A 27,335-nucleotide genomic window follows, 5' to 3' on the forward strand; every position below is an offset into this window, starting at 1 on the left:
GATTCTTTAAACTCATCCTCAGTTCCCTCACACTCATTCCACTGCACTCTCGTTTCCTCCCAAACTAACTATACCATCCAGAGCTCCTGCTCAATCCAATGGGCATTTTCAGTCCTCCTTCTACATGACAAGGGTGACTACTCACATTCTCTTTTTCCTGAGACATTCTCTATTTTTGACTAAAAAAAAAAAAATACTCTCTTGGTTTTTCTATTTCTTCAGCTATTCCTTCTAAGTCTCTTGTGGGCTTTTTTTCATTCATTTGTTCACTCATTTCACTCACTGACTCATTCATTCATTCTGTCAGTATTTGTTGAGCAACTATTATGTGCCAGGCACTCAGCTAAGTGCTAAGAACACTCTGGTGAATAAAACAAACTAGGTCTTTGTTTATATTCTTCCCCAATTCATCCCTAAAATCAAATTCAAACGCCTTCAGAGGCAAGGCAGCAAGTGAAGACAGTATGAGTGCTGGAGTCACAGGAGAGTGCATGCCTTACATAAAGCATTCAAACTTAACTTTAAAAAACAACACTGGACCAAAGAAAGCAAAAGGTCTGAAATGAAGTTCTGCCCTACACATCTCCCTATTCCTCACACTCTCCCAGGATGACCTCACCCATTCTCATGGCTCCAATATTCACCTCCAATATTCTACTTTGGTCACTCTGAAATCACTACTTCCAGTCCAGCCTTCTTTTCCCAACCCTAGACTCACATCCCAACTGCTTAGAGGACATGTCTATTTGGATATCCCATTGGCACTTCAACCTTAACACGGCCAAACTGAACTCATGACCTACTCTCTCCACGTACCTGTACCCATTCAGTGTCTCTTAATTAGTGAATGCCACCACCATTTACCACCCTGCCACCCAAGTCAGAGACCTGGAATTCTCCACTTCCCTTGCCTCACACTAGTTTAATAAGCAATTCTGTCCTATCAATTTTACTTCTAGAATCTGACCACTTTTTCTCTATCTCCCTGACACTACATTTAATGACACCACAATCATCTCTCTCCTAGTAAGTACAACAGCCTTATAATTGGTCTGTCTCCAGTATAGCCCTTCTGGTCCATCCTCTAAATCACAGTGAAAATAATCTTTCAGAAAGCAAATCTGATCAAGGCATTCTGTTGTTTATACTTTCAATGAATTTCTCTGCCCTTAAGAAAAAGCAGATACTCTCTGATCTGGCCTTGTTTACCTGCTGCTCAATCTCTTGCCATGCCCCCTTCTCGCACTCAGCATTTCTGATCAGCTCAATTTGTCTCCTGCCACTAGGCATCTGAACTTGCTGTTCTCTCTGCCATACTCCCCTACTGTCTGATTCCTACTCATTCTTCTACTTTTAATTTAGAAGTCATTTCCTTCAGGAAAGCTTCCTTGACCCTCTTAATTAAATGTGCTTTCCACAGAACCCAGTACTGTCGTATCATAACATTTCTATAATTGTTTATTTACTCTCTTTCTAAATAGTAATCTCTGCACTGGGAACATAGTAGATATACAATAAATATCTGTTGAATAAATGAATGAATATTGAACAAGATGACCCACAAAATGGGTGTAAGTGAGCTTTAGTTTTAAGCTCTTAAATTAATCCTAGTGCCTCTTATCTCAGTCTTTTTTTTTTTTTTTAAATTTATTTAGGGAGCTTCTAAGTATCTTCAGAAGGATTTTCTCACTCCAAGGTAGGGTTCTTAGATACCGATCCACTTTTTTTTAATGGGAGTGGGGAGAACCACTGTTTGTGCAGACTGTGGCAGAAACAACAGCAACATAGAGAACCCAGGTGCCACATGGCAGGTCCATCCCTGAGGTACATACTCTGTAGGAGTGAAACAACTCTATGGCACGGAGCACATCAAACTTCCGGGCCATGAGGAACTTGACGGCCACATTCCAAGAGAGGGGGGAAACGTTGTACTGAACTGTCCACTTGTTAATCTCTTCAAGAAACTGCTTGGTGGCCTGTTTGACAAAGAAAGTAAAGATAGTTATTAGAGAATATATTTACAGAAACAAAAAAATAAGCAAGAAAAAAAATAAACTTTCCCCAAGCAAGTTTGAACCCAAAGTTTACTAGACGGAACAGGGAAAACAAAAGTTGGAAACAGATCTGAAACCAGAAATTGTTAAATTTCATACAACTCAATGAGGCCAGAAGCCAGAGCCAGGTACAGAGAGCAGGGCTTAGCACAGGAATGTATGAAGAAATATAATGAGGGGAAGATCAAGGCTCCCAAATATGATGCAAATTACTGGCCCCAAAGCAAAAAAAAAAAAAAAAAACCCAGCAGAGTTTGTTTTTTGTTGTTGTTGTTTTTTAAAGCTAAAAAAAAAAAGTGGATGGGCCCTCTGAAGAGTTATTGCCTAACGCACAGTGTAGTATAGCAGTCTCAGCTGCTGTTTTGGCCCCGTGAGCCAGTCACACAAAGTAAAACAATCAGAAAATGGTTTTAGTTCTGAAATTAGCAATACTGTTGAGAGCAGCAAAATGATTAGAAGAATTTAACAAATGTAAAGGCCAACTGCTCTTCGCACTGACTGACCCACAGGACCTCTTTGTGCTTCATATGGCAGCCCCCAAAACTGGACACCAGTGCCCAGAGGGTCATTAACAGCTCCTCTGGATAGTGGTTTGGGAGAGGGGTGTGAGGGTAGAGAACCTACTACTGGGGGAGGAGTGGGAATTTTCATTTTTACTGTTTAATCCCAAGCTGACAAGATGCCTATTTCCATAATTATTCCTATCTCTTGATTAATCCATGCTCTTTTATACTCTCTCACCCTATTTCTCCTTACATTTTAACCAGTCTCCGCTCTAACCAAACCACCCTTCTGTTTCTTCATTTTAGAATAGGATTTTTTTGCATGCATTTTCTAAATTGCTAAACGTTTTCTGCACGGCTATTTTTTCCCTTCCAATCAGAGACGTTTCTCACTTATTGGTCCAAAATGTGATCAACTTGATGAGAATTCTGAAATTTAATTGATCAACCAACCAACCCCTCAGTTAAGATGTATTTATTAAACTATTGTGGGGACTTCCCTGGTGGTCCAGTCAGTAGGACTCTGCGTTCCCAATGCAGAGGGCCTGGGTTCGATGCCTGGTCAGAGAACTAGATCCCACGTGCATGCCACAACTAAGAGTCCACATGCCGCAATGAAGATCCCGCCTGTCGCAATGAAGATCCGGCGCAGCCAAAATAAATAAATATTTTTTAAAAAATAAACTATTGTGTATTTAACTATTTGTTAATATCTGTGCTACATATAAGGAATACAAAAATGAGGTTTGTTTCAAGAGGTGTAAGATCAACCTACTATGTGACCGTGGTCTCTAATATTTCTTTACTTTTTAAAAATATTTGTTTATTTATTTATTTTGGCTGCACCGGGTCTTAGTTGCAGTACACGGGATCTTTTTTCGTTGCGGTATGTGGGATCTTTTTTTAGTTGTGGCATGGGGGCTTCTCAGTTGCAGCACATGAACTCTTAGTTGTGGCATGCGAACTCTTAGTTGCGGCATGCATGCGGGATCTAGTTCCCCGACCAGGGATTGAACCCAGGCCCCCTGTATTGGGAGCAGGGAGTCTTACCCACTGAACCACCAGGGAAGTCCCAGTCTCTAATTTTTCAATTCAAAAACAGGGGAGAGGACTTCCCCGGTGGTCCACTGGTTAAGACTCCACGCTTCCACTGCAGGGGGCATGGGTTTGATCCCTGGTCTGGGAAGTTCCACATGCCACATGGTGTGGCCAAAAAAAAAAAAAAAAACAGGGGAGAAAGGGTAACAGGAATGACCTACTTCAGAGTCTTGGCAACAAGTCCTACCTTGCAAATACAATCCAAATTGCTACATACGTGTTTAAATAACTAGCAAACTAGAATCCCAGGAGGGTCAGCAGTACCTCATATAACAGAGCACCTGATTCATTCCCCCAATTTCTAGGAAAGGATAAAGGCACTTTACAAACCAGGGTAAAATCTAAGAGGCCTGGGGCTGCACCTGAGCTTTAGAACCCTCCAACTGAGGCAACATACCTCACATCAACTGGAAAAGGAGAGAACCAGCAAAACTAATCAGGCAAAGTGCATAAAGAGAGCCAAGAAATAAAGGCTATGAAGAAAAGCTTTCAGACAATCACTTTGGCCCAGAACCAGTTACAGTCAGACCAGAGAAATGAGTCCCAGAGAAGACAACAGGACAAACTTAGAATGCTCCACCAGAAAACAGTTGGAGTTGCCTCTGTGGGGTGAGTGGCCAGCATCAGAATGAGGAAAGACGGAAGGGAAAAGAAGCCGGCACAGAAAGATCCCAGAAACAAAAGTGCGGCAAGTCCGGAAGTTCCTAGGAGATTTTGTAAAGGCTATTTGTTTAATTAACATATCATCTTCTCAAGCCAGCTCTCTCCTGGGCATCTCTGAAGCTGCCTGTAGAGTAAAACACCAGAATAACAGAATATCTTTTTCCCCTTTTTCTAATAAAAACAATCAAAAGACAAAACAATATGCAGGTGGGAGGGGGAAATATAGTTAAATGACCAGGAGGTGATATGAAATCCAACTATTAAGATGATTTTTCATTTCTTATAAATAAGCCACACCCCAACAAGAGTCACACAGGTTTCACACACTTCCTTCCAGGTACATATTGGCTTCCTTCTCATTAAACTCAGTTCCTTCAAGGTTCTTAATGTCCTGTAGCTCCCAAGAGCTGCTGCCTTGAGCTGACCTCTGTCCCCCGCTGGTCAGGATGTTGTTCTTGGCTTTAAGCATGGGAACAATTCCTCCAGATTTGGCAGGACTAGGCCTTGCATGAAGAGAGTCCAGTGTACTATAAACAGTGATGTGATATTTACGGATACAAATACACTCATATCGCCTGCTATGTTCAGCCTCATTCTCTCTCTCCTGCATGCCCATTCCTCTGGTCAAAGAGATGAGCCTCTTAGACAAGCTAGAAAGATGGTCTCATCTTCCACAGCCCCTCTCTAAACAGTTCATCAGGTCTCTCCCTCCGTCTACACAAGGGTTTGGCACAGCCACGAAGTACAGACCAATTTGTGGTTCTGTTTGTTACCAGAAAAACAAGCCCCAGATATTTTAATGAGCGATACACTCTTCAGAAGGGATCACTGAAATTCCTGAAATTAATATTCAGTGTATTTCCTGGTGAAAGAAAGAATGAGCCAAATGGTTAAGTCACAGCTTACAAAATACTTCAGATCAAGGTGAATAATTTGAAGCTATCTAGGCTTATGAGTAATCACAAGTTGTTCACACCTGGCAACAAAGGCGTGGTCACAGTTCAAACAGCTTTGGTCTTCCTTTGGGAAAAGGTCCGAACTGATGTACAGAAAAACTAACATTATCACTTACAACCCTTCTCAACCAGCTTGTTAGGTATGGGTAAGATTTGTTACAGCATAGTCAAAGCTTACTGTAATTACATACTTCTCCCACAATCATGTTTAAATTGATAAAAACAAGTTTCTTGACTAAGAAACCAGAGAACCACTATAAAATGGCTGAGAAATCTGTCAGTTAAGTGATTACACCCTGGACACTATCTACTGGTGTTGTATGGTATAGGAGAGAATAAAACCAACAACATAATCTTCATGTTATATTAAGCTCCCAAGAGCAGCTATAATTTTCAGATGAACTCTAGGCAAGGGGCCAGCAACCCAAAAGGTCCAGAAGAATGGGCTGGCACCCTTGGTTCCACAGTTAGTACCTAAAATTCTGTATTCCAAGACAATGTGGGCAAGAGTGAAACCTATTCTTGAAATAAAGTCCTGGGATGTCAGCCATCTAACCACCAAGAAACAAGTCTAGCAGTGTAGTGGGTTTGGGAGTCAGAAAGAACCCATCCTCTCACTCACTCCTGTATGATCTGGGCAAGTCACTTAACCTCTCTGAGCCTCTATTTCTTCATGAAAAGATAAGGCTTGAACAAGACAACAGATAAGAAGCATTCACCACACTACCTGGCACTTGGTAGGCAGTCTCTGAATGGATGTTCATTCTTTCTTCTTTTTTTTTTTTTAATTTATTTATTTTTGGCTGCATTGGGTCTTCGTTGCTGTTCGCGGGCTTTCTCTAGTTGCAGAGAGAGGTGGCTACTCTTTGTTGAGGTGCGTGGGCTTCTCATTGCAGTGGCTTCTCTTGTTGCAGAGCACGGGCTCTAGGCGCACAGGCTTCAGTAGTTGTGGCTCGCGCGCTCTAGAGCACAGGCTCAGTAGTTGTGGCGCACAGGCTTTGTTGCTCCACAGCATGTGGGATCTTCCTGGGCCAGGGCTCGAACCCATGTCCCCTGCATTGGCAGGTGGATTCTTAACCACTGCGCCACCAGGGAAGCCCATTCTCTTTTTTTCTTAACTCCAGTCATTTCACACTAAAACTTCTTTCAACAGAGAGTTCCTCAAAATCAAGTGACCTTTGTTGTTTCTCTTTAGCCTGTAGCAATTCAATCTCTCTAATCCATTTTATCCAAAAGCATAAATTTAAATTAGAAACTTCCAGTATGTGTTAAACTGTAATACAAAAGTCTCTAAAGAATCAACTTATCCTCATTCAGGGCTCTGTGGCAACATAGGAAAAGCTAGGTCCAGAAGTTATTTATACCCCATAGCACAGGGAGATCAGCTTGGTGCTTTGTGACCGCCTGGAGGGGTGGGATAGGCAGGGTGGGAGGGAGGGAGATGCAAGAGGGAAGAGATATGGGAACATATGTATACGTATAACTGATTCACTTTGTTATAAAGCAGAAACTAACACACCATCGTAAAGCAATTATACTCCAATAAAGATATAAAAACAAACAAACAAACAAAAAGAAGTATTTATACCCTTGCTCCCAACTCTCAATGCTTTTGTCCCTACACTGGCAGCTCTGGAGATTAACACTGCCATCCTGAGCACTAATCCTTTTTAACAGCATCAAACTGACTTGAGAGTATTTCTCATCATAATAAAGGAACAATTTTGCTCAGGACAAACACCATGCAAAAAATGCAATCAGTCACCCTGCACTGAATACCTAAATAAGGAAAGTGATTCAATATAAGAGTCAGTGTCTGCCTTTTAACAAATGTGAGGTTACCTCCGTATTTCAGCAAATATGCCATTTCCCCATTAATTTCAGTGACAGATGCATTAGTAAATTACCTTCCTCTTATGCCTGTTTTCCCACCTTTCCTTCATTGTGAATTTTCTTGTAATGTCTAGTAATCCCTTTAGTCCACATCAATCTGCCAGGAAACAGAATCTGAGCTAAAATACACTAGCTTGCTATAAGGCAGCAAGGTGAAGTTTGCTGAATTTTCAACCTAAAAACTACGCTCTTGGGACTTCCCTGGTGGTTGCAGTGGTTAAGAATCTGCCTGCCAATGCAGGGGACACAGGTTCAATCCCTGGTCCAGGAGAATCTCACATGCTGCGGAGCAACTAAGCCCGTGTGCCACAACTACTGAGCCTGCGCTCTGGAGCCTGCGAGCCACAACTACAGAGCCTGCATGTGCCGCAACTACTGAAGCCCGCGTGCCTAGAACCCATGCTCTGCAACAAGAGAAGCCACCACGATGAGAAGCCCGCGCACTGCAATGAAGAGTAGCCCCCGCTCCCCACTACTAGAGAAAGCCTGTGTGCAGCAATGAAGACCCAACACAGCCAAAAATAAAATTATTTTTTAATTAATTAATTAATTTTAAAAAGAGCCAGAGGCTTTCCTGGTGGTGCAGTGGTTAAGAATCCGCCTGCCAATGGAGGGGACATGGGTTCAGGCCCTGGTCTGGGAAGATCCCACATGCCACAGAGCAACTAAGCCCGTGCGCCACAACTACTGAGCCTGCGTGCCTAGAGCCCATGCTCCTCAACAAGAGAAGCCACCACAATGAGAAGCCCGCACACCGCAACAAAGAGTAGCCCCCGATCGCCGCAACTGGAGAAAGCCCATACACAGCAACAAAGATCCAACGCAGCCAAAAATAAAATAAATAAAATTAAAAAAAAAAAAAGAGCCAGTGCTGGGACTTTCCTGGTGGTCCAGTGGTAAAGAATCCGCCTTCCAATGCAGGGGACACGGGTTCGATCCCTGGTTAGGGAACTAAGATCCCATACACCAGGGGGACAACTAAAGCCCACATATCACAACTACTGAACTCGCGTGCCTCGACTAGAGCCCACATGCTGCAAATTACAGAGCCCTCATGCTCTGGAACCTGTGGGCCACAACTAGAGAACTACAGGCCACAACTAGAGAGAAGTCCACGCACCACAACAAAGAGCCCAAGCACCACAACGAAAAAAGGCACGCGGGTGCCTCAAAGAAGATTCCGCGTGCCACAACTAAGACCCGATGCAGCCTAAAATAAATAAAAGAGCCAGTGCTTGCTTTCTTTTTCTTTTATTATTATTTTATTGCCTTATATCTGAGGTTTACAACAGTGCTTGGCACTCAGCAAAAATACTTGAATAATTAATAACAAGTAAAGGATGGATAAGCAATTCTTCAAAGAAACTCAACTGGCCAATAAAGTTACAGAAAATATTCAACCTCATTAGTAATCATGGAAATGTAACTAAAACCAGCCAAGGTTCCCTTCCACCCCGCTCAATGCTACTACCTAGTGTTGGTGAGGGTTCAACAAAGGCACTCAAGCAGTCACTAAAAGACTATAAAAAACAGCATATTCTTTGACCCCGCAATTCCACTCCCAGAAAAATAACCCAGATCTGTGAACATTTTCATCAATAAGGATAATTAACAAAACAGTACAAATCACCTCAAAATATAAATTGGTGAAACAATGGTAGTACACAGAATGTAACATTAAGATGAAAAAATGCTCATTAAACATTAACACAGATCATTAACAAATAGGTAACAACAGAATCTCATTTTCATTTCTTAAAGTCTGAATACATAAAAATATGAAAATGTTTGCAGTAGTTATTACCACCACTAAGTGTTAAGATGAACACTCTGAAATCTTGGTGTTTTCCTGTATTTCCCCAGTTTTTCCTTACAATAAACATGCGTTACTTTTGTAGTCAGAAAAAAGGGGAGGGGAAGGTTTGGGAGTAAATTTGACAAATCAGTTTTGAAGTGCTGAGTCCCTAGCAAAGTATTCTCCCCCAAGACTGCCACCCTTAAACCTTAGTAACTCTGCTACTAATTCAAATCACTATAACAGTGGTGCTGTTTGGGCACCCAAACTTTAAATGAAGCTAGAGGTGGAGCAATATTAAATTCAGCACTTCTAACTGCTGGAGTAACCACTCTGCTCGATCCCAGCTCTACAACTTACTAGCTCTGTGCTGTTTCCTTATCTGTTAAAAGTGATGAGTACCCTGCTCATAGGAACGTTGAGGTTTAAATGAATTAATGTTTCATTGATAATAGAACCCAACATATGTAAGCCTTACATGTAAGAGCCAGTGCTTTCTTTTTTTAATTAATTATTTAATTTATTTATTTTTGGCCACATTGGGTCTTCGTTGCTGCGCGTGGGCTTTCTCTAGTTGCGGCGAGCAGGGGCTACTCTTCGTTGAGGTGCACAGGCTTCTCATTGCAGTGGCTTCTCTTGTTGCAGAGCACAGGCTCTAGGTGTGTGGGCTTCAGTAGTTGTGGCTTGCAGGCTCTAGAGCGCAGCCTCAGTAGTCATGGCACATGGGCTCTAGGCGTGTGGGCTTCAGTAGTTGTGGCTTGCAGGCTCTAGAGCGCAGGCTCAGTAGTCATGGCACACAGACTTAGTTGCTCTTCGACGTGTGGGATCTTTCCAGACCAGGGCTCGAACTCATGTCCCCTGCATTGGCAGGTGGATTCTTAACCACTGCGCCACCAGGGAAGTCCCCAGTGCTTTCTTAAATAGGGTTTTACTGCATCTTGGAAGGAAAAAGTTTTAAGAAAAACTTTCTGATTTTATTTCATAACTTCTGTTATGAAATAATGTAAGAAAATCTGTCAAAAAAAAAAAAAAAAAAAAGGAAGCGGTCAGCCAGCGGGTGCCTCCAGGACTGAACGGCTGAGGGTGGGCTGCCGTCAGTCTCTGCAGGCTGGGCCAGGCCTCCTGAGAGTCTAAGGTAGTCCACTGTGTATAAGCATTGGTGGTCCTACACAGGTCACCATGCAGAACGCCATGAGTTAGAAGCTGGGGGACGGAGGGCTTAGAGATGCTTGAGGGACATCCTTAACCTACATGAAATGTTGGAGGTTGAGGTGAAAAATATGGCTTTGATATCTTCATGGAAGACTGCATTATTTCAGGACTTCCCTGGTGGTCCAGTGATTAAGAATCCACCTTCCCATGCAGGGGATGTGGGTTCAATCCCTGGTCGGGGAACTAAGATCCCACATGCCTTGGGGCAACTAAGCCCACGCACTGCAAGTACTGAGCCCACGCGCCACAACTAGAGAGAAGACCATGTGTCACAACGAAACATCCTGCATGCTGCAATGAAGATCCCACATGCTGCAACTAAGACCCGACGCAGCCAAATAAATAAATAAATGTTTTTTTAAAAAAGACTGCATTATTTCAATCCTGAATCTGGTTCAGTTCCCTTATTGACTTATTACTATATTTTAAAATGTTTGTTTAATTAAAAAAAAAAAAGGAAAAGGTCAACCAAAAATCCCATCACCCTACAGCTGTTTTCATGTTTTTTTTTTTTTTTTTTTTTTTTTTTTTTTTTGCGGTACGCGGGCCTCTCACTGTTGTGGCCTCTCCCGCTGCGGAGCACAGGCTCCGGACGCGCAGGCTCAGCGGCCATGGCTCACGGGCCCAGCCGCTCCGCGGCATGTGGGATCTTCCCGGACCGGGGCACGAACCCGCGTCCCCTGCATCGGCAGGCGGACTCTCAACCACTGCGCCACCAGGGAAGCCCTGTTTTCATGTTTTAATCATTTAAAAGTGGACTTCCCTGGTGGCGCAGTGGTTAAGAATCCGCCTGCCAGTGCAGGGAACACAGGTTCGAGCCCTGGTCTGGGAAGATCCCACATGCCGCAGAGCAACTAAGCCAATGCGCCACAACTACTGAGCCTGCGCTCTAGAGCCCACGAGCCACAACTACTGAAGCCGGCACACCTAGAGCCCGTGCTCCGCAACAAGAGAAGCCACTGCAATGAGAAGCCCACGCATCGCAATGAAGAGTAGCCCCCGCTTGCCGCAACTACAGAAAGCCCGCGAACAGCAACGAAAACCCAACACAGCCAAAAATAAATAAATAAATTAATTTTAAAAAAATAATAATTTAAAAGTTAAAGTCAACAGAAAAATACTAATAGATATATACTTTTCTAAGTTTATGTCCCCACAACCACACACACCCCCCTCACACACACACACGCATCTTGGGGGAAGGGAAGAAGAAAGAGGGACTATTCAAGTAGACATTGTTTTAGTGCAGAGACTTGTTTCCTCTCTGGCAACCTTCCATGACTAGTAGCAGTAGTATCCCCCTTCAAGGCAAGAGCACAGCAGAGCTCTTTCAGGCATCCACTCATGTAGTCAGTCAAGCATTCACAAGTATTTGCTGAGGGCCTACTCTATGCTAAGCAGTACAGTAGCTGTTGAGGAGACATAATTTAGAGAGAGAAAGACCCATTCTGAGCAGGTTACAGTCATTTAAACACGGAGACATGTATAAATGGATCAGCATCATATAATTTGATAAGTTCTAAGACAGATCTATGAACAGAGTACTATGGGATTCAAACTCTCTACGAGAATTAAAAACAAATCTTTTTTTTTTTGGCAAATACATGAAATTTCCATTTTATTACAGTTTTATACCACATTAGTTCAAATGCATTTCTCTACAACTACTCCAACAGAGCTCCTCTAGAATTACTTCAGTCATCCTTAACATGTGACTTTACCAGACTTTGAATGTAAAATAAACATATAAAATTTCAAATTAGTAACTTTTAATTATGAATGGGATAAGAAATAAAGCCATCAGATGATGTCTGGGGCTATTAACTTCCAACAAGACACTTTGTTGAAATGTTTCTTCTGATACCCCAGGTATAAATGAGAACCTTCAAAAAACAAGGGAAGACCAAAGTACAATAAAGAAGCCTCTGCAGCTTAAGCCTCCCCTAGTCCTAAACCTCTGACAGAAGCCAGGCAAAGCATCTTTCGTGCAAATTAAGTGGGTGTCCAGTATTTCCATGTAGTTGGGCTTTCAGAGGCAGACACTCAAGCATATCACGAGGATACACCATCTTGGCTCTGGTTGTATTAATTATGCCTGAAGAGTTTAATACCCATCCAAGTCCAAAGGTGGAAGAACACATAAACGGGTATGGTAATCGGCAAGAGCAGACTGTAAAAGCACAGGCTGGTTGTGCTAGTGCAGCCCTGTGGGAAGTTTTCTTCCACAGAGGACGAGTATAACAGTCCTGCTGAAGAGACCAATGGAATAAGGACAGTCAACGCAGGAAGAGACAGAAACATTCTTTTCCTCCACTTATTACCCGTCACTCCGACTTTTTAAAAGGTGGATGGTATTTAGAAAATTTAGTTGTGTGTGTTGTTATTTTTAAGTATGATCTAATGCTGCTCCATTTCTTCTTGCTTCTTATTTTGATGTGTCATCCTGGCTGCCTGTGGTATCATATTAGGAATCCCATCAATAATTGGATAGGCTATTCCTAACTCTTCGTTAATCAATTCATTTGTCGATGCTTCATATCTGAGCAGCTTCTTGGAGAGCGGGCACACCAGGAACTCCAGCAGCGCTGGGTCGAAGGCGCGGGGAGGTTTCCTTGTCCTCTCGCTCTTGTCTGTGGACAACATGTGCAGATACCTCTGGGCGACCGCAGATGGCTGTGTACGTGTCCCCCACAGCGCTGAGGCGAGCCGGCCGCACACACCGCTCAGCATGTTCTGGCCAACAACAAATCTTTTTAAAAGAGTGCCTTGAAGGATGAATAGAAATTTGCCAGGAAGAGACAAGAATTCTCTTTAGAGAAAACAAAATGTGTAAAGGCAGAGTCATGAAAGAACAGGGATTACTGGGGGATACAGTGTAGCCAGTGTGTCCAGTGTATATGACAGAGAATGGTGGGATATGAGCTGACATGGAGGCTGAGCCACACAGGAAAGGCCCATGATCCTATACACATGAAGGACTCAACAGAGACTTTTTTTTTTTTCTGGCTGTGTTGGGTCTTTGTTTCTGCACGCGGGCTTTCTCTACTTGCAACGAGCAGGGGCTACTCTTCGTTGCGGTACAGGGTCTTCTCATTGCGGTGGCATCCCTTTGTTGCGGAGCACAGGCTCTAGGCACGTAGGCTTCAGTAGTGCAGCGTGTGGGCTCAGTAGTTGTGGCACACGGGCTTAGATGCTCCGCGGCATGTGGGATCTTCCCGGACCAGGGCTCAAACCCATGTCCCCTGCACTGGCAGGCAGATTCTTAACCACTGCACCACCAGGGAAGTCCCTTAACAGAGATTTTTAAGAGAAGGTATGAAATACATTTAGTCTTCCTCTCCCAGCTAAAAATGACTCTGCCAGCAGTGGGGAAGCCAGACTAGAAGGAAAAAATCTAGCAGCAGGGAGGGAAGTTCCTAGCACTGTGCCTGGCATTAATAAATATCTCTAATAATATCTAATAAATATGTATGAATGAATAATGAACAACAGAGCTCTAAAGAACATTAACATTTAGAGGGCAGAGGAGGAAAAACCAAGGAACTTTTAAGATTCACTTTTAGAAGTACTAGTGACCACTGAGCATCAAAGAAATGTGAATGAAAAAACAAGAGTTGTCAAATATCCCCTACACACACACAAAAAAAATACCTACAGGCTCAGATGGTTTTTATGCCATATTCTATTAAACCTTCATGGTCCAGATAACTCTGATGTTGTAGAAAGAGTAGTTTAACAGAGGACAAATACATCATAACCAAAGAGGGCTTATCCTAGGAATGAAAAGACAGTTTAACCTAGGGACATCTACCAACACAATTTTCTATATTACCAGATACTAAAGAAGAAAACGTATATAACCGTCTCAACAGATGCTGAAAATGCACTGAATAAAATTCAACACCCATTATGACTTTGTTTAAAAATGAGCAAACTAGGGACCTTCCCTGGTGGCGCAGTGGTTAAGAATCCGCCTGCCAATGCAGGGGACACAGGTTCAATCCCTAGTCCGGGAAGATCCCACTTACTGTGGAACAACTGGGCCCATGCGCCACAACTACTGAGCCTGTGCTCTAGAGCCTACAAACCACAACTACTGAACCCACGTGCCACAACTACTGAAGCCCGCGCGCCTAGAGCCTGTGCTCCACAACAAGAGAAGCCGCCACAATGAGAAGCCCTCAAGGAAGAGTTGCACCTCAAGGAAGAGTTGCCTCTACCGGCTACAACCAGAGAATAGCCCGCACGCAGCAAGGAAAACCCAAAGCACCCAAAAATAAAAAAGAATAAATAATAATTTTTAAAAGAATGCTGAGTCCAGATAACCATGAAGGAAGGCTTAACACCATCCTCCTGATGAAACCACATGGGACTGGTTCTGAAATTCGAGACTCTTCCATCTATTACATCAAGCATTGTGCAAGAACCAAAAAGAATGAAAGCTAACTGCTATTAAAGGATTAACATAACAATGGGAACTGAATAGCAGGAAACCCAAAATAGGACTGACCAAGTGAAGCTTCCCATAAGAGTCCAAAGCTTCAAGCCATACTGAAGGGCCGGAGCTAATTCAGCCATTAAACATGAAAAGCTCCTCAGTGTTAATAACTTCCTACCAGGGGAAGTGAAGTCCTAGGGTTTATCAGCACTCCACCAGCCAAGTGTGAAGACCCCAGACCAGGAACAGCTGTTCTCCAATACCTGGGGAGCAAAAAATGTTCTATTCTTTTCAAAGTGCTATTTCTATCTCCCTTGGCTCATGGTTCCCTTCATAAGTAGAGAGCATTGATCACATATTACAGTAAAGGCAATTCAATCCATTCATTTTTTAGAGCAAGACTTTGCCCCTCCCAGTTCACACAGGCCAAAGAGTGTGGTCCAGCAAGAAACAGCAAAGGTAGCAACCATTTGTGAAGCATTTTGACATGCACCAGAGGAAGAACTGTACATACATCATACTCAACAGCCTTGGCACACTGAGTATTATTAACCACATAAAGAAATCAAAGCATACGGAGTCTAAGCAAACTGCCCAAGGTCACTCAACTAATAAATGGCATAGCTGAGGTTTTGAGGTTTGAATTCAAAACTTTTCAAATTCCAGTCTTCCCACTCACTAAGTGGCCTTGAGAAATACAGGATACACATCATTCATCTCATCAGCAGATATGTTATCTGACATATATATTATGACATATATACTAAGTCGTGTCTTTGTCTATGCACAAAATTACTCTGGAAGGATATACAAGAAACTGGTAACGTTGGTTGCCTCAGAGAACTAGGTGGCTGAGAGACATGGCAAGAAGGAGAATATTTACCAAATTCTCCTCTGTACCTTTTTAAGTTTAAATCATGTGACTATATTATCCACCCCCAAAATAAAATGTACCAATTTTATATAGTCTTTAACTAAAATATATATCTAATAAGGACATCTGAACATAATGTTTAAAAAAGTACTTTAGGGAATTTCTTGGCAGTCCAGTGGTTAGGACTCAGTGCTTTCACTGCTGGGGCCCAGGTTCAATCCCTGGTCGGGGAACTAAGATCCCACAAGCCACGTGACGGGGGTGGCGGGGTACTTTAGACTATGCCACCAAATGATGAGTTTGTTGATACTCTATAGTCTTCCTATCAAGACCAAAGATAATGAGTTAGGGAGCTCTACAAAGGGGTAAAGGATTATAGCTGCTTTTAGGAGCTTTAGCACTAAACAGGGGATGCTCCAAGGCCCTTGCAGTGGGGCAATTGTGCCACACTCGCTTTCCTGCTGGAGGTTTTTTGCCAACAGCATGTTTACTAAACATAAGCTGGCATCTCTATTCTCAGGCTTAAATACCACTCTCCAGACAAAGGTTATCAAAGAGGATGAAGAACTCCCAGAGACAATGGAGGAAATAATTCAACAAGAAAATAAGGAAGTAAACATTTCTAAATTGTCACAGGAGAAAATTCATGTCAAGAGGCTGAGGGGCAGAAGAATATAACACAGAATAGAAACATAGAAAAAAACAGAAATCTGGAGAATAAACAGGAAGCTCCTCACCATCAGCAAGTGCAAAGTCATCCAGCTTCCCAGAAGGAGACAGGGGTTGGGGGGAGTGGCGGGGGGAGGGTGCATAATTGGTCACTCCCTATAAGGAAGAACCCAAAGGCAGCTTGCCAGCTGCTACCCATTCCAGCTGGTTAATAAGGGGGTGAACCACACAACCAGAAGAACCCTGGAAAGTCTTTCTAGGGAAAAAAAAATCTAAAGGATTTGGAGAACCTAGGGGTGGCGGAGGCCTTTAGTAACAATTTTTCTCTCTGCTTCCAATTGATGGCTGAGACTTCAGAAAGAAAGGAGGAATGTTTATGACTGTCAATAAATTGGAGTTGACCTTCCAGATCCTGCTGGAACATTCTTCTCCTTCCCTTCCTCCCAACCCTGGCTTACTCCTATTTGCCCTTTAGATCAGTCTAAATCCCACTTCTTCATCCGGAAGTTTTTACTGTCTTCCACCCAGGCACACAGTGTTATAAAAGCTTATGTTATTGTCTACCTGCTCCCATTAGCCTATAAGTTTAGAGAGGTGCAAGGGCCAAGTCTTCCATGCTCACAAATGCATACTCAGCACCAAGCACAGCATATGGCTCCATACTGATGAGTAAATATACGAATGATGATGGGCTCTCAGCCTGCTAAAAGAGTGTTGTTGACAGGGAGTAGGAAGAACATGTTTGTCTGAATACTTGCCAATCTGATTATGAGAGCTTAAAATTGAAAATAAAGAGAGAAAAATTCCCAGATAAAACTGGGAAAGAACATCAGGAATGACATAAGAAAAGCAATGGGAGAGGTAACTATTAAGCCACAAAAGAAAATATCTGAAAATTAAGTTGCCAATATCTTAACTGAAGACATCTAGGGAATTCCCTGGTGGTCCAGTGGTTAGGTCTCTGCACTTCCATTGCAGGGGGCACAGACGGGTTCGATCCCTGGTTGGGGAACTAAGATCCTGCAAGCCACACAGCACAGCCAAAAAATAAATAAATAAGATAAAATAAAAAGGACTGAAGGAAAGAGAGAAAGCAAAGGAATAAAGGAAGTTTATTATTTTTTTTAAAAAGACATCTATAATAGAGATATCCAAAATCAGTTAAAGTTCATGACTTTTATGAAATAAATAAGACATGGTCCCTATCCACAAAAATCTGAGTTTAATGAATTTGTGAATGCCGTATGCCAATGATGGGCAAATCTCATTCAAATCTTAAAGGGGTAGTGGGACGGCAGTGTGTCTCAAAATGATATTCCCAGTAGAAATCTATAAACCACACTAAAGAATTTCTGAATGAGGATAAAAGAGAGTAATGGACATGATACAGCTGCTGGAGTACACTTCAGCCTCCTCGATAATGGAGAATATAGATTAGTTTCTTGGTTAAGATCCCCAAATTGGCCTGGTAATGATGATGTTAGAGATAGGAAACTTCAGGTACCTCATCATTAGTTGGATATCAAATTTATCTTAAAAGGGGGTAGGGACTGAAAATCTAATAAAATCTTGCTGACAGTTTCATTCTAAAAGGATGAGGGGGGACTTCCCTGGTGGTCCAGTGGTAAAAAATCTGTCTTACAATGAGGGGGAAGTGGGTTCGATCCCTGGTCAGGGAACTAAGATCCCATATGCCGCAGGGCAACTAAAGCCTGCGCACCACAACTACTGAGCTCGCACGCCTCAACTAGAGAGCCTGCATGCCGCAAACTACAGAGCCCACGCACTCTGGAACCCGCGCCGCAAGTACAGAGCCCACGTGCCCTGGAGCTTGCACATCACAACTATAGAAGAGAAAACCTGCACGCCACAACTAGAGAGAAGCCCACGCACCACAACGAAAAATCCTGCATGCCTCAACGAAGATCCTGCATGCCTCAACTAAGACCTGATGCAGTCAAAAATAAATTAAATAAGTAAATAAATAATCTAAAAAAATAAAAGGATGGGGGAACTACTATACTGGCCTTAATTCAGATCAAGAACATAAACTAGTTGAAAAACTGAAAGGGTCTCAAAGAGAAAGTAACCATGTAATCTTTGAAAGTGTGATAACCAAGGAGCTTCTGGGTTGGTGAACACACAGAGATCTGGGGAGAGTGGCGCACCTGGGCCTGGAGAGGACATGGAAGTTCTGCACCCCTTCCCACATACCTTGCCCTATGCATCTCTTCCATCTGGCTGTTCCTCAGTTTTTGTAATATATATAAATGTCAAATCACTGTGCTGTACCCCTGAAAATAATATAATATTGCATGTCAATTATACTTCAATAAAAAAGGAAAAAAAATGAGAGAAAAAAGGTTGATAGCCAACAGCTGAGTGCTGTCAGAAGGCTGCAGTAAAGAGAGCAAGTCCTAGATGTGGCACCAGCAATCCTGTATTAAAGACCTAATTCTGCCACAGCTATGTGCCCTCAAGTCAGTCAAAAATTTTCACCCCATAATTTCCTCAACCAAAAAAGGATAATACCCGCCTACTTCACAGGATCCAATAACTGGCTATCTGGGAAGGCATTATGTAAACCTTACTACACATCAGTAAATAACACCAGACCGTTAACAAAATTAGCTATTAACAACAGAAAATATTTATTGGGTATTGAGCTCTAACCGCCAGACACTTAGTTTTACAGGGATGGTCAAGTCCTCTCAGTGGCCCTAGGAGGTGGATACTCTCATTATCCCCATATTACAGTTGAGAAAACTAAGATTTCCAACTGTTAAGTAACATGCCCAAGGCCCCCAAACAAAAAAATTGGTGGAACCTGACTCAGAATCCAGGTTTTCTGACTCTAGAAAGCTCACATTTTTATCCATTGTGCTTTATATTGCTTTCAAAATGTAGATTTCAGAAAAGTAAATCTCATAATCTAAAACTCTAAAGAGAAGGCAGTTGTTGGTATTTTTTTAAAGAAATCCTCAAAAGCAAGATTCTGACAATAAATTGTGCAATTAATTATGAATTATACCAATTCAAATTTATTTTTTTTTTCTTTTTGGGGGGTGGGAGCAATCTGGCTTACACTTAAATTGGATATGATATAACCTATTGCTTTTTTTTTAATTGGGGTATAGTTGTTTTACAATGTTGTGTCAGTTTCTACTGTACACTGAAGTGGAGTAGAGTTCCCTGTGCTAGACAGCAGGCTCTTATTAGTTATCTATTTTATACATATTAGTGTATATATGTCAATCCCAATCTCTCAGTTCATCCCACCCCCTTCCTGCCAATTCAAATTTAAAATGAGAACAAGCTAAAGAAACCAGTAGTATGGTTGCATAGCATTCTCCAAGGAGTACAGATGTTAAAAGCACTCCCACAAACACACATATGTATAAAGGAAGAGGGCACAGTAAAAAAAATAATAATAATAATAGAGTGGTGGTTCTGACCTAAAGGAAAAGTGCTGGGAAAGTCACAGCCCAGAATGAGCCAAGGCCTGTAAACTAAAGATAACAAAAAGAGCTTTGTGAGAACTGTCTAGATCAACTCCTGCTTCTTTTATTTCTCTATCAAAAAGTACAACCTTCGGGCTTCCCTGGTGGCGCAGTGGTTGAGAGACTGCCTGCCGATGCAGGGGACACGGGTTCATGACCCGGTCCGGGAAGATCCCACGTGCCGTGGAGCGGCTGGGCCCGTGAGCCATGGCCGCTGAGCCTGCGCGTCCGGAGCCTGTGCTCCACAACGGGAGAGGCCACAACAGTGGGGGGCCCGCGTACCACAAAAAAAAAAAAAAAAAAAAAAGTACAACCTTCAACCTGAAGAGGGGAAGAACAAGCCTTGTGGAAAGCAAGAGCTGAAGTTCAAAATAATAGAGCCCATAATTATTCCAAATCGGTTCAAGCCTCCAGACCTACAAAACCTGACAATCCTGGGAACTCCATAGGAACCTGATGAACATCTGCTATAGAACTTAAAAGACAAGAAAGGTGTCAAAGCCTGAGAATGAGCAAACATAGTCCTAACTTCAAGAGGGGGCATCTACCGAGGGCTACAAAAGTTCCCAGTCCCTGACAATTTTGACATCAATTCTTGGCAAACTGCACAACTGATCTTTCTTTCACATACATATACACCTAGCCCTGGCCAATTGATTCTTTTTTTAAAAAGGCGGGTTTTGAGGGAATTCCCCGGCGGTCCAGTGGTTAGGGGTCAGCACTTTAACTTCCAGGGCCCAGGTTCGATCCCTGGTCGGGGAACTAAGGTCCCGCAAGCTGAGTGGCGTGGCCAAAAAAAACCCAAAAACAAACAAACAAAAAAAAGTGGGTTTTGAGCTTTTAGGAAGGGGAATACTGATCACCAAAAGTGATTTACTGAAAACAAGTCTTTCAAGAAACAATACATTAGACTGAAAAGTAAAGGAATGTACCATATATACAGCAGTGCTACTCAAAGTGAAGTCTTACTTCAGCAGTCTTACTTTACAGTAGCAGTGGCATCAACCTAGGAAGTCAGAAATGCAGACCACAGGCCTCATCACAAACCTGTTTAATCAGAATCTGCATGTTAACAAGATCCCAGATGATTCCTGTGCATGATGAAGTTTGAAAATCACTGAAACACAGAACAGACCTACTTTCAGCAAGGCATTTGATGAGCATTTCATGGCATCTTTGTGGACAATAAGATATCCTTCTATTAATTTATGTATATTGGCCAGTCAAAATGTCAAGCAGCTGACTACTTACCTCATTTAATTCTCATAATAACCCTACAAAGTAGGCATTATTATCTGTAATTTGCAGATATTCACAGTAGCAAAGATTATAAACAGCACGATCTGCCAGGCACTGTTCCAAGGATTTCACATATATTAAGTTATTTAATCCTCATAACAATTCTTTATGGTAGGTACTAGTATTACGTACATTTTATATATGATGAAACTAAGGCAGAAAGAGATTAAGCTACTTACTCATAATCACAGAGAAATTTATGTACAGTCTTAACCACTCCTTCCTATGGCCAAGTGTGCTGCCACAGTGGGGCAGACGATACCCTGCGGGAAACAATACACAAACATACCCAAAGAATATTAAAAAAAAAAAAAAAGATTTTAAAGGAATTCCCTGAAAGGAGGGAGACAAATAGACTAATGTTTATTGAGAGCCTACAGTATGCTTGCCAGGCCATAAGTCAAGCACTCTGCATCCATGTTTTATTCAATCTTTCCAACAGTAGGTATTAAGACATTTTATATATGAAGAAATGGAGGCCGAGACAAGGTAAGGACCTTGCCAACTCACACTACTCGTGATGATACAACCAAGATTCCAAAACCAAGTCTGACTCTAAAGCTCACACTCTTTCCCTTGATTTGCTCTGCATCCATCCCTGGCCTGGTCCCATTGCTATAAATGACTTAGATAAGGGCACTGGGTCACGATGACAATGTAAGAGGAGAGATAAACTAAGAGAACAAATATATTTTAAAAGAGAACACAGATCTAAAAGATCAAAACAGGACAGAACAATGGGCTAGAATGGTACTCAAAGGTGAGGCTTTGGAGTCAGACAGACAAGGGTTTGAATACCAGGTTCTAACACTTATTGTTTAGAATGCAAGCAAGTTACTTCTTTGAGCCTTAATGTCTACACCTTTAAAATGGGAGTAATACCCCCATAGAATTGGTGTAAGAGGGGAGAAAACATAATATTTGTAAAGTTTTTGGCTCATAAAGCTCAACAAATCGTAATGAACATTAAATCTAACAAAATGATATTTAAGGATAAGTGCAAGAAAATCAATTGTAGAGGCACCAGATGAAATTTAACAGAAGCACATAAGAAAAGACTTAGGGGGCTTCCCTGGTGGCGCAGCGGTTGAGAGTCCGCCTGCCGATGCAGGGGACACAGGTTCGTGCCCCGGTCTGGGAAGATCCCACATGCCATGGAGCGGCTAGGCCCGTGAGCCATGGCCGCTAAGCCTGCGCATCTGGAGCCTGTGCTCCGCAACGGGAGAGGCCACGACAGTGCGAGCCCTGCGTACCACAAAAAAAAAAAAAGAAAAAGAAAAGACTTAGGAATCTTAGCTGACTTGAATCTATGAGTCAATAGTTTACTAAAACTGCCAAAAATTATTTTGAATTTGGAGCACATTACAGAAGCACGGTGCCCAAAACAAGGGGCCTATCAGACTTCATTTGTAATACTGTCTTCAGTTCTGATGCTAAACTTTAAGAAGGTCACTGGCAAATCAGAGTCAGTCCAGGAAAAGATGAGAATGGTGAGATGCTTTGAAAACACAGTAGCTAGTTCCTTCTTTCCTGGTTCTATATTCCCTCCCACTCCACACAATGAAGCTACCTCTCACCTGCTTTGCTCCCTAATAACTAACACACCACCCCCCATACCTCCTCCCCTCCATCTTCATCTCCCTCTTTCCTTCCCTTCCCCTCTCCTCTCCCTCTCCCACACGTCAAGCTCAATTTTGCCAATGTCAAATGGATCTGACAGGAGTGACTTGAGGACTTCTAGTCCAACGCTTTAGGATTCAGCACGTCAGACCTGAGGCTAATCTGGCCCTGGCCTGCAGATTAGACCTGCTGTTGCTAATCGACCCCAAATTTAACTGGCCCTCCTGTTTTCTTCCTGAGGCCAAGCCCAACTTATGCCTCAGGTGACCGAATCCTGAGTGTCACACATTCAGGAAACTGGGACCATGACCTAGAGCTTCATTACTCCCTCAAAGGCATACAGCTGGCTGGGAGATTGCAATTAGGCAACATCAGTCATTTCAGACCTCAGCCATCTCAAACTCACTGCATCAATACTTCCAAATCCAAGAAGGCCTCTCAGATAAACTAAAGGACAAACCTATTCATGCTCATAAAATAGTACAAGTAGATCAGCTTACTGTACCTCAGAGGCCATTTGCAAACCTACAAAGAATGAAGCCTGGAAAAGCTGCCTACAATCTGGCTGTCCTCACTGCAGTGCCCCATTTTCAACTCTGAACAGAACTGGGCTCAGCTCCCAGGCAGGACTCAGACAGTAAAATCTGGTAACTCCTAGGTCCAGATTCTAAGGGCAACTGACATTGGAGTAACACGAGCTTTCCTATGGACTGGCCTTGTCAAAGCTGGCAGGTTTTCTTGGCTGAGTCAGAACAGCCTGTGTCTTCTTTCATTCAATACTCCCTTGGAAGCCAAGCATCTCTCTAGGTAATGCCATCAGCAGTGGACATCAAGTGTCTCAATGCCTTGTTTTGCAGACATCCTGGTTCCATTTCTATTTCTCAAGTAGATAAGGGCTCTGCTCTTTGTTATTATTTATTTATTTACTTATTTATTTTTTGGCTGTGTTGGGTCTTCGTTGCTGCGCGCAGGCTTTCTCTAGTTGCAGTGAGTGGGGGCTACTCTTCATTGCGGTGCATGGGCTTCTCATTGAGGCAGCTTCTCTTGTTGTAGAGCACGGGCTCTAGGCGCGCGGGCTTCAGTAGTTGTGGCACGTGGGCTCAGTAGTTGTGACTCGCGGGCTCTAGAGTGCAGGCTCAGTAGTTGTGGCACACGGGCTTAGTTGCTCCACAGCATGTGGGATTTTCCCGGACCAGGGCTCACACCCGTGTCCCCTGCATTGGCAGGCGGATTCTTAACCACTGCACCACCAGGGAAGCCCTCTGCTCTTTCTTTGGATCAGAGAAATCAAGGTAAATGCTAGTCTTTGAGAACCTTGCCTTACAGTTCCTCTCCCTTGGAACAGCACAGTTCTAGTACAGAATCAGATGATTCCTGCAGGTTTCATCCAGTTCAGACTAGCTCTAATACCTAGAGTTCCACAGCCAATTAGTAAATCCAGGCCTTCCCTTTCTGAAGTGAGCCTAAGTGTCTAAACTCACTTCTAGATGGTTTCCCGACAAGCACAACAGCACCCTAGTTATTCTCTGGACTACTAGTTCTCAAACTTGAACGTGCATTTGGAGACTTGTTAAAATGCATATTGTTGGACCTCACCTCTAGAGTTTCTGATTCAGTAGGTCTGGGATGCACTTGAATACGTGCGCTTTTAACAAGCTCCGAGGGCATGCCCATGTTTCTGGTCTGGAGACTACACATTGAGAACCACTGCTCTAGATCAACAATATTTCAAGTCATTCCCAGTATAGTTCTGGGACGGGGGACGGGGGGAGATGAGGACACTATACATATATGGGTTCGTTTGCATCATAACACTCAGTGCTTTGTCCTACACAGAAAACTCCTTTTTCTCCTACAGAGTAAACCTCAACTGGATCTCACAGGTGAAATATTCCGGAGTTCAAACAGATGACAATTCACATTCTAACAAATCATTAACATAGATACATCCTGTAACCAATAAATGGTACTTATGTAAGAGATTCTAGGCTCAAGATCAGCAGCCAGAGGAGAAATGGAAGTAACACCTACTCTCTTTCCTTTGACTCACCAGCCGCATTATTCACTAAATGAACTAAAACCTGTAAAGCACTTTGAATAGTGCTTAGCCATTATTTTTTTACTGTGGTAAAATATACAAAATATTTATAATTTTTACCATTCATAAGTATACAATTCAGTGGCATTAAATGCATTCACAAAGTTGGGTAACCATCACCACTATCTATACCCAAAACTTTTCCATCACCCTCAACAGAAACTGTGTACCCATCAAACAATAACTCCTCCTTTCCATCTCCTCCCAGCCCCTGGTATTCTACTCTCTGTCTCCATGAATTTGGCTATCTAGGTACCTCATACATTTGTCTTCTGTGTCTGGCTTACTTCAGTAATCAGAATGTTTTCAAGGCCCATCCATATTGTATCATATATCAAAATTTCATTCCTTTTTAAAGCTGAATAATATTCCATTGTATGTATATACTACATTTTGCTTAGCTATTCATCTATCATTGGCCACTTGGGTTGCCATGACATACATGTACATGTATCTATTTGAATGCCTGCTTTTAATTCTTTTATAACTTTGTTTTTTGTTTGTTTTTGGCTGCGCTGCATGGCATGCAGGATCTCAGCTCCCCGACCAGGGATCGAACCTGCGCCCCCTACAGTGGAAGTGTGGAGTCCTAACCACTGGACCGCCAGGGAATTCCCTGCTTTTAATTCTTTTGGATATATACCTACAAACGAAATTCCTGCGTCATATGGTAGTTCTATGTTTAATCTTTTGAGAAACCATCAGACTGTTTTCCACTGTGGCTGTACCATTTTACATTCCCACCAGCAATGCCAACATTTATTATTTTCTTTCTCTCTCTCTTTTTTTTAAAATTATAGCCATCCTAATTAGTGCTTAGCCACTATTATTATCATGAGTTTGACGTGGGCTTTTACAATTACTTGTAGCGCTGTAAGGACAGCATGACAACAATTAGAGGTTCTGACTAGTTTCCATGTTCAAATGGTCTTAGCAATTTCATTCAAAACACAAGTTTCTAGTTGCTTCTAATTTTCTGACAAAATCACCTCCAAAGCTAACATTTCCCTAGCTTGATATCAACTATGAAAGAAAATGATGCTTTGGGTGCTTAAAGGAAAAAAAAAAAAAAAGATGGATGGTTTTCAATTTTTTAAAAATGTTTCTGTTAACTTAATTCCATAACAATGCTGAGTTTTTCCTATAAACAAAATGGTATACCAGCATTCAGTACGAGAAATGTCAGATGGTTTCTCTAAAACATTTAGAATCCTAATCTAAAAAGATTTATTTTTGAAAACAAAAGTATGATGGAAAATTCTATATATTTTAATCTTACTAGCTATATCCCTGACCTAGCCAGAAATAGTGTTTTCTCTTCACTTCTGGAGTTTCCTGGGACAGAAGAGCTAAAGTCAATGAGACAAATGGCCATTCCCAAATAAATCTGTTTTCTTTTGCTCATGTTCATGTTCAAGGTTTCAGGTCTCTCTCTTAGTAACTCTTTTTCTTCCTTTACAAATCTAAGAAAGAGAAAATTTGTAAGTATAGAAAGTAAAAAGGAGAAAAAAATCCTTTTTTTGGAAAAATTTTCATCCTCAACTTTTACACTTGGCGAGAGTTAAGAAGGGAAATCTAGTAGTAGCTTAAGTACAGACAAAAACATGGGCAAACTGAAGGTGTCATGGACAAAACAATTTAAAGAGCTGTAGTCTAATCCTAATTACTGGTAGGCAAATATACCATATATACTTCCCCATTATGCTGATAATAATATCTGAAAGATTAAACTCTACCTATAGAAAACTAAAGACTGGTTTTATAAAGGCAAAGAGCAGACCTCCAACATTCTGAGAGGTACAGCCAGAGACCTATATGAAACTTCAAGTTCACTGACCCCATTAAAGCATATAATTTTTCATAAATGTACAATAAGCAGCTAGGAACAATTTAGGCACATCTCTGTAGAGAAACTTGTGAATGGCTGAAACCAGGAACATTTAACCCACAAACGCCAAGAAAGAGCCGTTTCTGGTGTATATGTATATAGGTGTGTCATACATAGAAACACGTGGTTAAGAGAGATGAAGTCTACTAGAGAGAGCACTACATTTAATCAGAAGAGTTTGAGTTCCAGTGTTGCCTCCTCGGTGGATTACTGAAAGCCTCTGAACATCATTCCTATGTCAGGAAGATAATCATCCTAAACAAAATAATACTTTATGGGTGTGTGAGGAATAAATAATTTCAATGTATACAGTTTCACTCATTCTTCAGAAAACATATTTTGAACTCTCACAATGTACACTAAGGATGTATAAGATTGAGTCCCTGTCCTCACTGTAGATAAGAGGTCCTCCTCCTTGGTGGGTACCCCACAATTCAAGAACTGCCTACAGAGAACTGGAGGGCAATTCCTTAAGGACAGAGAGCCCTCAATCCATGCTGAACAAGAACCTAGCACACAGCAACAGACAATAAATGACTCCTGAATGAACAAATTGTATTTCTGTTTATGATCTGTTAAACCTTCCTCTTAGTAGACGTTAACATGAAAAGGAAAAGAGATTGATACAGAATAATCACCTCACTCACTGGAGGAACAGAGACACTTGGTAGCAACACAGAAATATTTGGAAGGGAAAGCAAAAATTACAATTCCCATTATCATCATTCCATGGCAGGACTCAGTAGTGTTCTGCTTGTCATACAAAATCTCCCCA

General features: G+C 42.1%; 3 protein-coding genes across 4 annotated transcripts in view; all 3 read right to left on the minus strand.

Annotated features, from left to right (window-relative positions):
* PTPN9 (protein tyrosine phosphatase non-receptor type 9) overlaps window positions 1–27,335 on the minus strand; it is an 80,353-nt gene that overhangs the window by 43,024 nt on the left and 9,994 nt on the right. Inside the window, exons 1-2 of one of the 2 annotated variants that reach the window (XM_019949980.3) lie at window positions 6,002–6,272; window positions 1,833–1,976 (exon numbers count right to left, since the gene is read on the minus strand). In XM_019949980.3, the coding sequence (XP_019805539.1) occupies window positions 1,833–1,886 (54 nt within the window). In that variant the 5' untranslated portion in view covers window positions 1,887–1,976; window positions 6,002–6,272. Of the gene's footprint in view, window positions 1–1,832; window positions 1,977–6,001; window positions 6,273–27,335 lie in introns of those variants that run through there. The other variant, XM_019949971.3, reaches the window with a different exon arrangement.
* On the minus strand, window positions 10,908–12,475 carry LOC101332789 (phosphatidylinositol N-acetylglucosaminyltransferase subunit Y-like). Its single transcript, XM_004316015.4, has one exon. The coding sequence runs from the start codon at window positions 12,473–12,475 to the stop codon at window positions 12,260–12,262; it is 216 nt and encodes a 71-aa protein (XP_004316063.2). The 3' UTR covers window positions 10,908–12,259.
* LOC101333081 (protein preY, mitochondrial-like) lies at window positions 12,572–16,090 on the minus strand. The gene has a single exon (XM_073801274.1). It carries the CDS (start codon window positions 12,902–12,904, stop codon window positions 12,572–12,574), a length of 333 nt encoding a protein of 110 aa, XP_073657375.1. The 5' UTR covers window positions 12,905–16,090.

Source organism: Tursiops truncatus, chromosome 2 (assembly GCF_011762595.2).
Source record: "Tursiops truncatus isolate mTurTru1 chromosome 2, mTurTru1.mat.Y, whole genome shotgun sequence".
Taxonomy (NCBI): Eukaryota; Metazoa; Chordata; class Mammalia; order Artiodactyla; family Delphinidae; genus Tursiops; species Tursiops truncatus.